The sequence below is a fragment of the Protopterus annectens genome, chromosome 1.part0 (assembly GCF_019279795.1).
Source record: "Protopterus annectens isolate FY-2018-M chromosome 1.part0, PAN1.0, whole genome shotgun sequence".
NCBI lineage: Eukaryota > Metazoa > Chordata > Ceratodontiformes > Protopteridae > Protopterus > Protopterus annectens.
The window spans coordinates 100052050-100068921 of record NC_056725.1 but is presented as its reverse complement, the minus strand read 5'-3'; the positions used below and the strand labels follow the sequence as shown (position 1 = coordinate 100068921).

Below are 16872 nucleotides of genomic sequence, written 5' to 3'. Positions count from 1 at the left end.
TGACTGAAGTTTATGGAACTAGAAGACTTAAATGGGCAGGATATGTCAGGAAAACGAATTGGCTTATTTCTCCTAAATATAAGCAGGCTGGTTTGAGTTATTTGTGCTTTTTATGCACCTTTACATTAATAGGTAACAGTAGCATCTATATTAATCTGGTACTGGCTGATTGAAAGATTAAAAAGTAGCTGCCGTATCTTGCAAACACTTGTGCTCGACACTCTGCAACTCTGTGCTTGCATGCATATGAGTGTGTTATGTATAAGTTTACATGGTGATGTATGAAAATATTTAAAAAAATATATAAGGTTTATTTATACCAGGGCATTTACTGTTAGATACTATTCACAGCCTGGGGGTGTGCTCCAGTGCAGCCCCACACCAGAGTCCAAGCCAAGACATCTGAGCAACAGATATAATGGCTCGAAGGTAATGAAGCTCAAGTGATCATCCTGTAAGCCTGCCTAGGAAGAGCTTTCTTTTCTCAAACTTACTGAGCTCTTGGCAAGCTGACTTTTTCTTGAACTCCCTTGGAGTAAGAAACATACTCAAAGACAGTAATAAACTACGGTACCATTCTTAAACTAAAATTGTCCACCTTACAATTACCACGGTGAAGTGTTAAACATCTGCAGTGATTATGATGTCTAAAAGATGTACTAGTCCACGCGACTTGTACATAAGTAATTATATGTAACCATAAATCCTAAAAACAAACAATGATAGTGCACTACCTCAAGACATAGCACTAAATATCTCTTAGCAACATATTTGCTTATGTAGATACCATCAGCACACTAAAGGAAATAATCATAACTTTACAAATATTTTAAAAATAACATGCAGTAGAATAGGTGTCATCAACAGACACAGAAATAAAGTAGAAAGAACAACTTACTGAACAGTGCATCACTTAAATTTACAGTGAGATTTTCAAACAGTAATAAGAACAAGGAAAATTGTTTATGCTGTAACCACAGGAAGTTAGAAAATCTCATCAAAAATGTATTTTATTTAGACAAAATCAGCTTTACTGCTGTAAATTTACTGATGTAAATGTAAAAACAGAAGCAACATAAAATGTTTGTGTGCGTCAGGTCACTGTGACGATGCCATGATGCTTGCTACACCTGCAAAACAAAAAATAAGTACATTCTAGAAGTCATAAAATTTTAATTTAAATTGTTAAAAATGAATACGTCTTTTCTCTAAAAAAAACTTGTGCATTTTATTCTTTTTATGAAGCAAGCAAATACAAGTTACTAATTTAAGAACCACAATTTTCATTATATTTAAATCCAGATACAAAATGATCAACAAGTTAACCACCATACATTTTCCACGTGGACGTATAAAGTATCAGTCTTGCATGATTGACAAACTATGAGTTGGAGGAAATACATTACAGAAAAATATGACTCAATAATACTTGATCTCCACGACCACCCTCACCATCACCACCTTCACCATCCATCACTGTTATATCTGGGCTGAAGGATCAAACAGGGTTTACATATTTAGGATTTAATGAGTGGAGAAGTAAGGTGACAAAGCAACATCCATGAGTTGTTGTTCGTCTTTTTCCCCAGTTAGGGGTCGCCACAGCAGAACTCTGGTCCGCTAATGATTGGCAGTAGATTTTCATGAACGTCGAGGTGCCAGCTCGAAACGAAGGACGTCCATTTACGCATGTCTTTCGAACGCCCACCCAACCACGGGGAGGACATGCAGACACCACACAGAAGGCACTCCTGGCACTCCAGCTGAGAATCGAACAGGAGAACCTCTTGCTGTGAGGCAACAACACTACCGCTGCATCACCACGGATAAAGCAATATCCATGAGTACAAGTCAACCCTTCCTTTCTTAAGCTGGTTAACAAAGGAAGAGAGAAAACACGAACTACTCTCCTAATACAGAAATCTGACTTGTAGTCAAAGCAATATCCATGAGTACAAGTCAAATTTCTGTATTAGGAGAGTAGTTCATGTTTCTCTCTTCCTTTGTTAACCAACTTAAGAAAGGAAGGGTAAGAATGTGAAACAGTTTGGGAAAGTTAACTTTCCCAATTAAACTTAACTTGACATAAAAAGAGAAGTACCATGCTTTTCAGAAGGGTATTCCCAAGGCTACAAGTTCTTGTGGCAAATGAAGAAAGCTAAGAGTAATAAGTATTATCTGAGCAATACATTATCCCGAACCCATGTAGTAGTTAATAGAAAGGATTAAGTGGCTACAATTATCCCTTTTCTACTCCGCATTTTCCAAGCATGTGCTCCTCTTTATCTATAAAAAGGATGTTTATCCAAATGTGTTGATGCTTTTTTTTTAAACAAGGAAATGAATTTAAAATAGCTCTATCATGACATTTAATATTTTTGTACGTCATTTCTAAAATGAATGTTTTGGAAATTATGCAGTTTGTGAGCATTTGATATAGACATGACCCCATCCACAAAGTGCTGCATTCTCTGTAATAATCCCCCCCTCAAAACTCCAACAGCAAAACAATCAGCTACATACTATGCAAAGTGTGTGTGTGTGTTTAGTAAAGACAAGGATTGAAGGCTTCTTGAATGTGTGTATGGCATTCTGAGCTCGTCAAACTTGCTTCTGGCTTAACATTTAAAACACAGATGAATTAGAGAACTATTTCTCCTTCTAATGATACATTAACACTACACACATATAATTCTGATATCAATAAAGTCAGTAAAGCTGAAAGGCACAAAACCTAAGCAGCTTTACAGGCCTGCTGGTAAATATACCAACAAAGACTATTTCCAACAAAATCTTATTTTATTTATTTTTATTTTACATTTGTTAACCGGGCTAGTCCAACTGGATACATGCCCATTTTCAGTGGAGGCCCGAAGAGAAAAGCTCCGCTATCTAATACATGGTAAAAAATATAAACACAGTACATAAGTTATTACAAGCACAATAAGCATATTACACAAATACATAGGGTATTTCAAGCACAAAAATACTCAAGACATTAAACCACAATATGAGAAAGTAAGGTAATAGGAGATATAGCTGATACAGAAATACTGGAATGTGTAGTATGATACAGCAGAGATTACGGAGTTTGTTAAAAGTTTTCAATAGGATGTAGAGAAGAGTATAGTTAATAGATAATTGATAGTATTTCTAGTAGAAAATAAGAAAGTTAGTAATAGAATGTAGAGAAGAGTATAGTTGATAGATAGGAGACAGCATGTATAGTAGAAATGAACACTGAAAAAGAAAGAAAAATAGACCTGAGAGAAGTGTAAAGGGTGCAGTTTGTGTGAGGAGTTGTAAATCTGATACTTTTCTTCAAAATCTAAGGAAAATATGATACTCTGTCTATTTTGATATTGCGACATTTTATATATGCCCATTGGTGGTGGTGGTGGTGGGGCTGCCATATATACAATGTTAAAAAAAAAGAAGTTATGTCCTTACCATAACGTTCCATGTAGAGTGTTCATCTCGCCTTTGTTCTTACACACGAGATCGGAGCCGATCCTCAGCTCCGAGTCAGCCGAATTGCAAAGCTCTGAATCTCAGAGAAGCTCAAGACCAGCCCATATCCCACAATCCTCCCTGCCATTACTAAGATCTAGTTTGCAAGCAAACCAGACGAAAAGATCCAACACCAGCGGTGCTAGAAGCATACACTCTCTTCAGCCATTCAGAGACACTCTCTCACCATAGCAATAACTAATGGTCTAAGCATATATCCCATGACACACGGGACCATATACCCCGCAAAGGGTCAAGACACGTCGATCAGACTCTAATCCTACCAGTTCTTCCAAACACATGGAGGGGGGGAAAGGGAGGGAATGTAAGAACAAAGGCGAGATGAACACTCTACATGGAACGTTATGGTAAGGACATAACTTCTTTATGTAAGAGTGTTCAATCTCGCCGCTTGTTCTTACACACGGGTAGCGTCCCTAGCTCCGTGACCCCGAGTGACTCATGGAAGAACGTTCCTAAGCACAGTGGAACCAAAAGATGTCCTATCCTTGGAGACCTTCTCCACTCTATAATGAGTGATGAAAGTATGTGGTTTAGACCACGTGGCTGCTGCACAAATAGTGTCCAAAGGCAAGCGAGCCGCATGAGCTAAGGAGGTGGAAACGGATCTAGTAGAATGGGCCTTAGGTTTGTTTGGTAAGGATTGGTTTGATTTAGAGTATACAAATGTTATACAGTCAGCAAGCCATTTAGATAGTGTACGTTTAGTAATTGCCATGCCCTTTTTATTGTCTGCAAAGGCGACAAAGAGTTGATCCGTTTTTCTGAAAGCTTTGGTCCTGTCTAAATAAAATCTTAGCTGTCTGTGAACATCCAACTTGTGCAACATATACTCCAGTTTGTTAGTATGGTTTTTGAGAAAGGTAGGGAGTTCTATAGACTGGTTAATATTTGTAACTGAACATACTTTTGGAAGGAAAGATGGATTTGTACGCAAAGAAACCCTGTCTGGGTGGAATATCAGGTAAGGTGGTCTGACCGATAATGCCTGCAGCTCTGAGACTCTACGAGCTGAGGTCATGGAAACGAGAAACAGCGTCTTCCACGACAAGAACTTTAGGAAACATGACGAAGCAGGTTCAAAAGGTGGCAACATGAGTTGCGACAGCAGCAAATTCAGGCTCCATGGAAACAAAGGTTTTCTGACAGGCGGTCTAACATGGAAGGTTCCTTTCAAAAAAGCTTTACAAAGCCTGTGAGACATAATGGAAGAACCTCCCTCACCAATTTGGAAGTTTGATATGACCGCCAACTGTACTCTTAGAGTGGAAGTAGAAGCTCCTTCGTGAAAAAGGATGGATAAGAATTCTAAAATTTTATGTAAAGGAGCTACCAAGAGATCTAAGTTTTGACTAGATGCCCAATATACAAAGCGTTTCCACTTACTCGTATAGAGCTTAGTAGTAGAGGCTTTATGAGAAGCAACTAGGATGTGTTGAACTGACGGAAGGAGTAGATGAGACCTGGCTAGGCAGGGAAGCGGAGCAGCCAAGCTGCTAGTTTGAGAGACTGTAGAGACGGGTGAGGAACCCCCGACGAGTGTGTCAGCAGGTCTGGCGCTGGGTCCAGAATCCACGGTTCCTCTATTTGATGAGCTCGAAGAAAGGGAAACCATATTTGACGAGGCCAGAATGGGGCTATGAGTATAACAGTCCTTTCCAGGCACCTGGCTTTCTGCAGAAATCTGGGAATCAATGGAGTCGGTGGGAATGCATATAGGAGACCCGGGGGCCAATCGTGTATCAGTGAGTCCCTGGGGACATCCCCCGGAGGGGGTAGAAGGGCAAAGTAGCTTCTGCATTTTGCATTCAATGGGGAGGCAAAAAGATCGCAGCAAGGCTGGCCCCATTTGCGGAAGATCTTTTCCGCCGTCTGTGAATTCAGGGACCACTCGTGAGGTAACAGGATGGCTCTACTCAACCTGTCCGCAATGACGTTGGATGACCCCGGGATGTGCGTTGCTATCAGAAAGCGACCCGTGGACTCTGCCCATTGCCAAATTCTCATGGCCTCTCTGCATAACGGGTAAGACCTGGTTCGCCCTTGCTTGTTTATGTACTAGACTACAGACATGTTGTCTGTCTGAACTGCTGAACTGCTACTGTCCCTAGAGGTAAGAGGGCTTGGAAGTGTTGCAACGCTAGGAACACCACCCTCAACTCCAGAACATTTATATGTAGAGTGTACTCCGTACTGGACCATTCTCCTTGGACTGTTCTTCCCTGAAAAAGGCCCCCCCCCCACCCTATCAGGGAAGCGTCCGTGGTTATTGTGGCTGTTGGAATGGGTGGAATGAACGGACGACCCACAGTGAGGTTCTGGTCGCGCACCCACCATGACAGGTCCCGTCTGCAAGATTCTGTTATCCTGATCTCGTGCGTTAGGGGTAGGTGTTGGAACGACCACTGCGCAAAGAGCAGCCATTGAAGAATCCTCATGTGTAACCTTCCCATAGGGACTGCAATTAATGCGGCTGCCATCAGTCCCAACACTTTTAACACCAGTTTGGCCGGGGCTTTCTTGCTGACTAAAAGAAGTAGGACCTGCTGTTTCAGCGTTTAAGCTCTTACTGGGGGAAGTTTTAATAGTGTCGATCGTGTATTTAGATTTGCTCCGATGAAGGAAATACACTGTGAGGGCGATAAGCAAGACTTTTCGAAGTTTATGGATATCCCTAAGTGGGAACAAAGGCCAATTGTATAGTCTCTGGCTTGCAATAGTCGACGCTCGGTGGTGGCGGTGAGGAGCCAGTCATCCAGATAGGGAAACACCCGGAATCCTTGTTGTCTCAAGTGAGCCGCAACTACTGCCATGCATTTGGTGAATACCCTGGGGGCTGAGGTGAGTCCAAAGGGCAGAGCTCGAAACTGAAAGTGACTGGCCCCCAGCCGGAAGCGCAGGTGATCTCTGGACGGTCTGGCCATTTTGATGTGGTAGTACGCGTCTTTGAGATCTATAGAGCACATCCAACCGTCCTTCTGTAAGAATGGAAGGATCGATTGAAGCGTGACCATTCGGAACTTTTCCTTCTTCACGAAGTTGTTGAGATGGCTGAGATCTAAGATCGGTCTCCAGTCCCCTGTCTTTTTTGGAACCAAAAAGAACCTTGAGTAAGTTCCAAATCCTCTTTGGTCCACCGGGACTGGTTGGATGACTCTGTTTTCGAGCAGCTTTGAAATTTCTACAGCTGCTAGTTTTCGCAGACGGGGTGGAAAGTCTGGAAATTTTCTTTGTAGAGGTGGTGTTGAAATGAAGGGGATTTTGCATCCTCTGTTTATAATGCTTTTTACCCAAGAATCTGAAGTAATGTTTAGCCAGGTCAGTGGGTATAAAGCCAAGTGGCCCCCGACTGCCTCCAGAGCAGGACAGCCGGGCCTCTGTTCAGGAGTGCTGGAAAGGCTTCCCAGGGACGGAATCCCTGTCGCCTTGGTTATGCGGACCCCCTCTGCCGCCAGAGCGGCGTCTTCCGTTTCTACTCCCTCCTCTGCCTCTGGAGGGGGTATCACTCTGTGTGGTCTGGAAAGATCCCCGATTCTTATGGAACCACATTTTTCCGCCTCATTGCCCTTTGGGGTACGGTCTAGTAGAAGCGGAAAAACGGACCCCGACAGCAGACAGGGTCTTTCCCTCTTGCTCGCACCGAGTGAGAGTCTTCTTAACCTCGGGCCCAAAAAGTGTGGCACCATCAAAAGGGGCATTGGCAAAGGAAGACTTGAAGGCTTCCGCAAAGGAGCACAGCCGCATCCATGATTGTCTTCGAAGAGCAATCGCTGAAGCTGCAGCTCTACTCGATCCCTCGGCTGCATACGAGATGAGCCTCATGGATGAGTTTACTATGGATGTGAGGGTGTTAAGTTGTGCTGTTACCTTATCTGAAACAGCAGCATCTGTCTTACCCTGGAGGGTATCTGTCAGTTCCTTGATAAGATCCCTCTGCAAACGTGTGAAATGGGTCAGGTAGTTTAGCAAACGCATGGAAAAAGTCGCTGAACTAAAAATGCGCTTCCCATATCTGTCCATAGTCCTAGAATCCTTATTAGGAGGATGAACAGATGAGGAAGACGCAGACATCTCCTTTTTCGTGGCTGCCGCCACCACCATAGCGTCGACAGGAACTCCCTTGGTGAGATAAGATTTATCTTGGGGGGGCAGTGATGAACTTGTTTGGTTTCCTAGGTACTGGTTCCACTGTGTCAGGTGTCTCCCACGCCCTTCGAGCAATCAAATCCATTAATTCATCGAAGGGCGGGGTCACCCAGGAGGCAGAAGGCTGTGCCCCAAAAGCCTTCAGCAGCACCAACTCGTCCTCAGAGGGTGCTAGGGACTGCCAATCACCCCTCTGTTTCAAGATCTCCAGGATGTCTGCAAATGACACATCCTCCGAGGGTGATTTGGGGGACCCCTCTGCCTCATCCAAGTCGGTGTCAGACATTAGAGATTCCTGTGGGAAATCTATGTGCCTCCTCTTGCACAACCGTTTCCTTGGGACCTCATCAGAGGGGGCTTCTGGTGAGGCCTCTAAGGAACAGGGGGAACCCTCTGTGGGTGGCTAAGGCAATTGGGCTCGATGCTTGGGATGGATCGTGGGAGCAGAAACAGAAAGTGGCCCTTTTGGGGAAGGAGAAGATTCCCCTGATGATGTGGTTGTCTGTGCAGACAATACCTTCCTCATAAGGTCAAAGGCCCCCGAACCCCTGGCCAAGGGCTCCCCCGGTTCCGAAGAACATGGAAGCATCCCAGAACCAGGTGCCGTGGTCTCCGACCCCGAGGACGGAGCCGAACCAGTCTGTGCCAAGGCCCCGAGAGGGAGAGTCGGCACCGACAGGTCGGATCGACTCGGTCCCAGAACCGAGCAAAGACCGTCGGCTCCGCGACTCCCCTAACGGTTCCGAAGGAGTCGAAGTCAAAGGTGTCGATCGTGCAATGGACGGTTTCGGCACCGAGGGCTCCACTATCATCAGGTCATCTTCTCCCGGCTCCGAGATCTGGATGGGTCTCGAAGGAGGACCCGTTGGAGATATGGGGAGGCCTTCTAGTTTCAACACCAACTGGGAGGAAACTGCAATTAACTTGGAAAGGGCCGTGTTCTCCATGAGTTTCTGCACGACACGATCCACATCTGTGTCAGATAAGGGTCTGGAAGAACGGGTCGAAGGAGCCGAAGATGGCACCGACCGAAGAATGGACGATGGTGGCAGTTCCGACACCGGTTCCAAGACCTGGGGCTCAGTAAAAGATAAGTGTTCGACGCTCGGCCCCGAGATCTGTGGAACCGGCGAACGAACCCAAGAAGATGAACTCGGAGCCGATGACATGGGCTCCAACATCTTTGACCCCTTCAAGGATTTAGAAGCCTGATCAGACTTGTCCAAAGCCTCTTGAAAGGCCGGCTTCAAAAATCCTCTGTCAATAAGCTTCCTGCATCTATCTGTCATGACCCTCCCGCTAAAGGAATGACAAATAGAGCAATCCCTCTTGGAGATGGAGAGGGCCAAGACAGTAGACACAGGAAGCATGATTGTCAGCAATGGACATTTTCTGCCACACTGACAGCTTTTAAAACCAGATTTGGCTTTTTATGACATTGTAAGTAAGTTACAATGACAATAACTATAATAACAGGAAAAACAATTACTATCCTAGCAATATAAAAGTTCAACTAGCAATATATGTATACTAAACAGGTTATATATATATAACTTTTCACAAAAAAAAAACACACCCAAGAAAAAAAGATTAGGCCACAAGGGTGCCTGAAGAAGAAAAATGGGTGTGTGTATATATATATATATATATATATATATATAGATTATATATGTATATAGATATAGATATATATATAGATATACATATATATATATATATATATATATATATATATATATATATATATATATATAGATTATATATGTATATAGATATAGATATATATATAGATATACATATATAAAGTTTCTATCTGGTCCGAGCTCTCGTCGATCTGATCTGTTGCAGCGGCAAACTAGACCTGAGTAATGGCAGGGAGGATTGTGGGATATGGGCTGGTCTCGAGCTTCTCTGTGATTCAGAGCTCTGCAATTCGATCGGCTCCGAACCTGTGTGTAAGAACAAATGGTGAGATTGAACACTCTTACATTATAATTTTGTGTAGCAATATTATTAGTTTCAGTTTCAATCCAACATCAAATAAAAAAGACATGTCCGAACACGTCAGATCCTATCAGCATGCAAACTCACATTTTTTTGCAGGGTGGTAAGATCCCCTGTACCCTCCCACACCACCAGCTAATTATATGTACCTATTCCGAGATTACACAATCCCTGGGGAAGGGGCACATTCTCCAACCTCAGGGACTGTAGTTCTCACAAAATTGTCGGCCATCAGTTTTGCCTACCAAAGTGTGTTGACAAAACAGCTGTCAACCTAAGCCACATTTGACATATATGGTTGCACTTAACTTAAACACTGACATTTCTTAGCAAAATATACAGGGATACTAAGGTCTGTGATTCTAACTGCAATAACTTACAAGCAGCCATACACTAAATCTGTGAGCCATTTCCTCCCAAATGACGATTTTTGTGGTGGACACTTCCAGTGAAAATATTCTGCTTTTATGAATAACTACACATGGCTTTTAGTTCTGATGGATGTTATCCCACCCCAACAATAGATATTCTGGACATGTACTGCATTTCCTATTCGAAGGTCATAGACCGCCTGATGACAGGATAACCCAAGTGTGATGACTGCAGCAGGGTAACACGATGAACATCTACAATTCTGTTAACTCACCACGTTAGATTTTTGAATACAATGATCACTTCTGCATAGTAATTCATTATTCATGGGAATTAACTGCAGGTGGGTGCCTGTATCCATTTGCCACACTTCCACAGCACTGGACATCCCAGTAGTGGCTCTGGTGTCTTCCTACACAGAGAAGGTCAGCTGTAAGAGTGTAGCCCAAGCCATCGGTAGTTCTTTGCTGTTTTAAGACAAAAACTGTTACCAAAAATGTGCCTGCCATTCTGAGCTTGTGGGATAGTTCTGGGACAGGGCTGTAAACAAACTCTGTGAAACACAGTCTGGCAGACAGGGACAAGCAATAGAGAGGAAGCCCTCACCTTCATGTGTTGGTGGTGTCAGGAGATCAAGGAAAGAAACATGCACTGTAGCACTGATCCATGCACTCAAACATCTGCTGCTATAGAGAGATGATAAAACAGCTGCACTAAGTTTTCATACTAATCACTATCGCAGTGTATTTCTTCATAGACTGGACGAGTACTATGCAGTACAGATCCTGACCACAAGCCCAAGGTAGGGAAGCCAGAATACCCTGCAAGACTGCAATGACAAATTCTGTTCTGCTCCCAGAATAAAAATGTAAAATCCAATTCTGAAAAAGGTGAGAATGGAAGTCCAGATATTTGTATTACAGGTACTCTGCACTGTGGCACATTCAAAAAATCTTTCTGTAATGCTGCTGAAGTAAGCTCTATCATGCCCTTAAAAGTTTTTTTCCATGGTAGTCAGAGCCAAAAGTAATCCAATCAGCCACACGTTCAGAAATAATTTAGATATTTATCTGCTCTGTTTCCTGGTTTAAATGAAACAAGGATGTATCCTTTTTTTGCTTGAAGTCCCCTGTTACCTCCAGACAGTATCTTACCTGTCTGTGTACATCCATTATGTACAAAACACTTTCCACTCCTTTTGGGGGCTTAGGAAAAATGGCAGCCAAACTGACCTGGTTCTGGGCTACTGCTGAGACTACCTGTGGCATAAAAAGGCTAGTCCTTAACAACACCCTGCCTCTGTACAGACTGTGCAACTTCTATACACATCATGATTTGCAACTCAAAACTTCCACATGCAGTACTATTGCAAGATAAAAAAAAGTTTGAATGAAGCCAAGGTCAGGTTCTCAATTATAAAGAGGAAGTAGCAAGGAGGTGGAATACATCTCTTTGGAAGTCTTAAACTAGAACACTTTTCAAGAATAACTGACCAGATGGGTTGGAAAACGACATGGCAAGCCAAACTTGCTGAAAAACGTACTTCAAAGTATACATCATCCATTTATCAATACACAGTTGTCAAGGCATCTGAAGGATGCTATCTCAGGCTAAATACAAGAGGTACCCAAGGGGAACCTCTTCCATTTTATAAGGCAAGATTTTCTAGTCAGGTTTTCTTCCTTCATGCAGTAGAAGCAAGATCTCAGATGGGAAGCAGTCCCATTGCGAGATCAAGATCCTAGCATCCAGACTGCTAGTTTGAAAATTTTGAGATACAAATGTGCTAGAGATCTTTCACCCATTGTTCCAACAGTATGGAGATGGTTTTAAGATCTGTGGCTTCTCCCTGATCATCTACATAAGCTGGGGCAACCATAGACGTCTTCAAAAAGTGAGAGCTATTAAGATGCTATCTCTGCCTTATTTTCTCTTTCGTTTAGGGGTACCTTGAGAAGAAGGGAAAATGCATGCATCAGTCATCTGTTTCGTGTGCACAGAAAAGGATTCACCGTCCAGGTTACTTTCATGAGAAAGCAGAATTTTCTGAGATAAGAGTTCAGAGGGGAAGCAAAAAGCAATGACCAGGCAATGATCAAGTTGTAGTTCCACTTATGTTTATTGAGAGATGATTTGCTTAACCTATTTACAACAGCATTTTGTTTTGACAGAATGTAGAAGGCCTTCAGGAAAATGTTCTGCTGGACTGACAGCCTCTAGGCCATATGGATGAAAAGGTCTTAAATTTTAGCTGGCATCCACAAGCAATAACTTCCCTCAGCCAAAGATCCCCGGTCAGTCTGAAAGACTGGGCCCCAGTAAGTTGGTGATGGACATAGGGGACTGGAGAAGAGGATGAAACTAGGATAATCACAAAAGAAAGTCACTCTCCTGGCTGGGTGGGGGAACACCCCCACCCCACCACTCCTCATCATTGGTTTTTCCTAAAATAATTCCTTTGTTTGAAAGGATGGTTTCCTGTACAAGAGTTGCTACAAAATTCTCTGTTACACTTGAGGATAAAAGAGTGGAAAAGCCTTTTGAATAAATTTCTTGAGATTGGGGCTAAACATATATTTGCCTAAAAGGGTGTCCAGGATCTGCCCCTAAACTCCCACCAAGGGCTGTATTCTTAGCCTGGCATACCTTCTGGTGACAGAAAAAGAAGCAGACACTATCACAAATGTAATCCGAGTCACACCCACATTTGTATTTACCAACTTTAACTGCACTCGGAATTTCAGTAGCTTCTGTTTTAAGACAGCATTAGACATTTCCAAAATCACATTCTTCACCTGATTTATAATATAACATGGAGCAGTTGGTTAACAGCTCTTATGCAGAAGATGGAGGAGGGATATAGTTTTTTAAACAAATCTATCCAGTGTTTCACAGCAGCCAGTTTAGATCCTCTGGTGACAACTAAGGAAATGGCCATAGGATCTGCCAGAAGGTTTTTGTAAAGGTACACAAACTTCTTTACTCTGCAAAACAATATATCTTTTTCTAGACAGTCAGTGGCTGAGAATCTACTACAGAAACCATGCATCTTCAAATACTTGAAGTATAATATGGATTACAGTTAGTCTGATATATTCAAATTCCAGCAGCTCTTAATTAGCTAATTTCCTCCATTTAAAATGTTATCTAGTTAAATTGAATATATTCCCTCCAGGGGTGGGGCTGGTGGAGAGTGAGGATTCACTCTCCAGTTATCTAAAAGGAAAGCAAAGTTGGCTGTTGTCTGCTACAGTTTGCTGTGAGGGAAAGGTTAGTTTGCTTTTTATTTCTTGTATTTTGTATTACTTTATTGCCTTTTTCTATTTTGTATACTGTGATTTGTTTTCTTTACACTGTATTTTACTTTTAACTGCATATTAAAACTTGAAAAGAGACAACAGCTCTGTATCTTGTGAGTCAGACAGAAAATTTTCCCACCCTCCCAACTGGTTAATGTTGTGTTCTTAAACACCACTGTCTTTCTAGTTGTCTGCCCCTTATGTTAATTTGACCATATATCTCATTTCCTCCCTGCTTTTACTGGCTGGTGTAAGCACAAAATTATCATTTTGTGACATCATTCCCCTTCAACTATTTGAATTTATTGGCCATCTCACTGTATTCCATAGCACCAGAATGCAATAGTGACCACCCCATTTCAATCTATCTTGCTGCTTTAAAAATAGCGACTTTTCACTAAATCTAGTATTTAGGATAAACCATTTTTTCCATCTTACCTTTAAGCATCTATTGCAAGACCACCAGTTACTGGAGAGCCCACATTCTGCCTCTCAGTAGTCATCCTGGGATTAGTGCTTCTGTTTTTTCCTGGTGGGAGAAGGAGTTCAGTTACATTATTCCCTGGAGACTGCTGATCACCAGAAAGCTTAATAACTGCTTTATAGGTGCCAGTTTGGAATCTGTGCTTATATTCTGATCCTGGTGAGAGTAGAAGCAGAGTGCATTGATTCCGGACTCCTTCTGGTTGGAGAGTGAGATTATGTAATTAACATATCTGATTGGTCTGGTTGCTATTCGAGGCATCTACCAGAAAAAGGCTACAAGCCTGCAGACCCTTGCATCATCTGGGACAAGACTGTGGATCACCAAACAGGCCGTGGCCTGCTTATCTTTTAGGATTGGTGCTAACAATTTGTTCTGGTGACAGAAGCAAAGGAGTATTGTATCCCAACAGAGTGAAGCTGTGCTGAGACCAGCAATAGTAGTAGCCAGGCAGCAGCCATTCATGCAACTCCCCTCTTTTCATCATTCTTGACAAACTAATTCTTTATTTTTCAGTAAGTACTGCTTGAGTTTTTTCTAACTTCCGAATATCTGCCTAAATACGTAGACCCTAAAAATTTATGGATGTAGTATTAGTTTCCCCTCAAGTGTTTGGCAGTGCACTGTATAGACACTGTAATGACCCATCCCTCCTGGCATTTCTAAAGTTCAGTTTCCTGTGCTTTCTCCTATTAACCTGGTTAACTTGGGCATTCTGAGGCAGTGTAGCAGCTGCCTCATGTACATAGACGACCCTCTCCTCTTACCTCCCAACACTCGACTTGTAAGAGATACACTTACACATCCAAATTGGAAGCCAGGCACTCTCAAGCAAAGACAGGAATAGCTGGTCAAGAGAAGGTCAACACCTGCACCACACCACATGCAACACATACCCCTCCAGAACACCCACCATCACAGCTCTCACATAAAAACACAAAGCACACACCCACCTTCGCGGAGGCTCTCAATAGAAATCTATCCAAACAGCGGAGACTTCCAAGGCAAAAATGCACTCAACCACCACAACACAGCACAAACCACAAGACACATAGCTCACCTACACAGTGTGCCCCTCAACCTAAGCCCCTAAAGCACAATAACTTGCCCAATACACTAATCATAAGTGACTTGATAGTGGGGCACACTGATGTCTTACTCGCTAGGTTGAATAGTCAGCTATCATGTGCCAGAATCCAAAATATAATGCATGCACTCAGGTCACTCCACAAGAAGTACAAGTATGACTCTGTCACTGTCCATTTGTGGGTGAATGACCTGAGAAGCACCTCCCTGGACTACATGAAAAGAGACATGGAGGAGCTCTTGGATTATGTGGCCCAGGCAGGTATGACCCTAGTCCTGAGCAGCATCCTACTGTCGCCCAGAATGATACTGCAGTACAAGCAGAAAATGACTGACTTCAACAATTGGCTAAGTTTCTGGTGTCATTCTAAGGGGATCCAGTTATCTGTCTGCTTGGAATGACATGACTGACCGACCTTGATGCTTTGTCAGAGATGGCCTGCATCTGTCACCTCTGGGTTTCCCGATACTGGCTTAGGCTCTTGCCACCCCTATAGTGCCTTTTTAGGCGATGTTCCAAAGACCAAATTACCACCGTACCACCTTAACAGCTATAAATAAATGCAATCTGAGGGTCATGCTGCTCAACGCTAGAAGTCTTGATCTCAAGACGCACTTGCTCAAAGCACTCCTCAAAATGGAGAACACTGACATTTGTGCTGTAACGGAGACCTGGTTTAAAAAGCAGCAGAAAGCACCCTTGCGCTACCAGGCTATAACTTATTCCACACCTTTCAGCCCCAGAACATGGACTGAAGCTCCAAAGGCGGTGGTGTCTCCATATTGATAAAGGATATGCACACCTCCACACTAGTAGTCCAGCATAACGCATCTGAGATACTTCCGGTACAACTAACATTGGGTAAGATGGCAATTCAGGTCATAGCCTGATACAGGTCCCCAAACATGTCCCAAGACTCTCACTCCAAGTTTCAAAGCACCCTGGAAATTATTTGGGTCCAGCTCAACACTCTCATACTAGGTGACTTCAACTACCCCTCCATCAACTGGGAAAAACTACTCCTGCAACAATACACTGGCTCAACACTTCCTGGAATTCATCAGTTCCAATGTCCTGGACCAGCTCATTCTTATACCCACTAGAGGAGGCAACATCCTTAATCTGGTTATTACTAACACGGGCAACCGTTGCTCTACACCAATAGTCAATTCCTCCCTGGTTAGATCTGACCACAAACTAATCACCATGGAAATCCACATCTCACCCACACCTTCTGGAAAGGTAACCACCATAAAAAAACTTCTCCAAAGCTGACTTTGGACTCCTACAAACAGAGGTGGCTAACTTCACGGCACCCATGTCAATGGAAAATGCATGACTGCCAAATCATACACCGATGCACTGTACGAACATGTACATAAATGCACAGAACTAGCCATACCCAACAGTACCACGATACACTCCTCCGAAAAAAGAAAGCCAATCTGGTGGCCCCCTGCCATTAATAAACTCTATAACAGAAGGAAGAAACTGTTGCAGAAAAAGATGAATTCTCAAGACTGAAAAAACTCCCTTATTAGCCTCAAAAAAAGTTGAGATCCCTCATCAAAACTTCTAAAGCCAGCTATGAAGGCAGAATTGTGGCAGACACTAAAAACAACCACAAAGCCTTCTAAAGTTATAGCAAGAATCTCCAGGCAATACCCAGGTTTGCTCTAAGTTACTGAACAATGGTACCTCCTATACTGAGCCAAAAGATATTGCCAAAATACTGGTCAACAGATTCAGTGCCAACTTTACCCCCCCCCCCAAAGGACCAATCACAATACCGGAGGAATGCCAATCACCCAGCATTACTGTAGCACAGGTTAAAGATGCATTGTCCAAGGCCAAGAATACAGCTTCCATGGGACCTGACAATATTCCTGGATCTGTTCTACATGAACTATAAGTGTGCCCTGTTCAATCACAGCCTCACCTCAGGTTTT

General features: G+C 43.0%; 1 protein-coding gene across 1 annotated transcript in view; it reads right to left on the bottom strand.

Annotated features, from left to right (window-relative positions):
* Positions 1-992: 992 nt before the first annotated feature.
* The window catches only part of EIF3K (eukaryotic translation initiation factor 3 subunit K), a 507694-nt gene continuing 491814 nt past the window's right edge, over positions 993-16872 (bottom strand). The window contains exon 8 of the mRNA XM_044087012.1: positions 993-1130. Within this exon, the coding sequence (XP_043942947.1) occupies positions 1099-1130 (32 nt within the window). The 3' untranslated portion in view covers positions 993-1098. The remainder of the gene's footprint in view (positions 1131-16872) is intronic.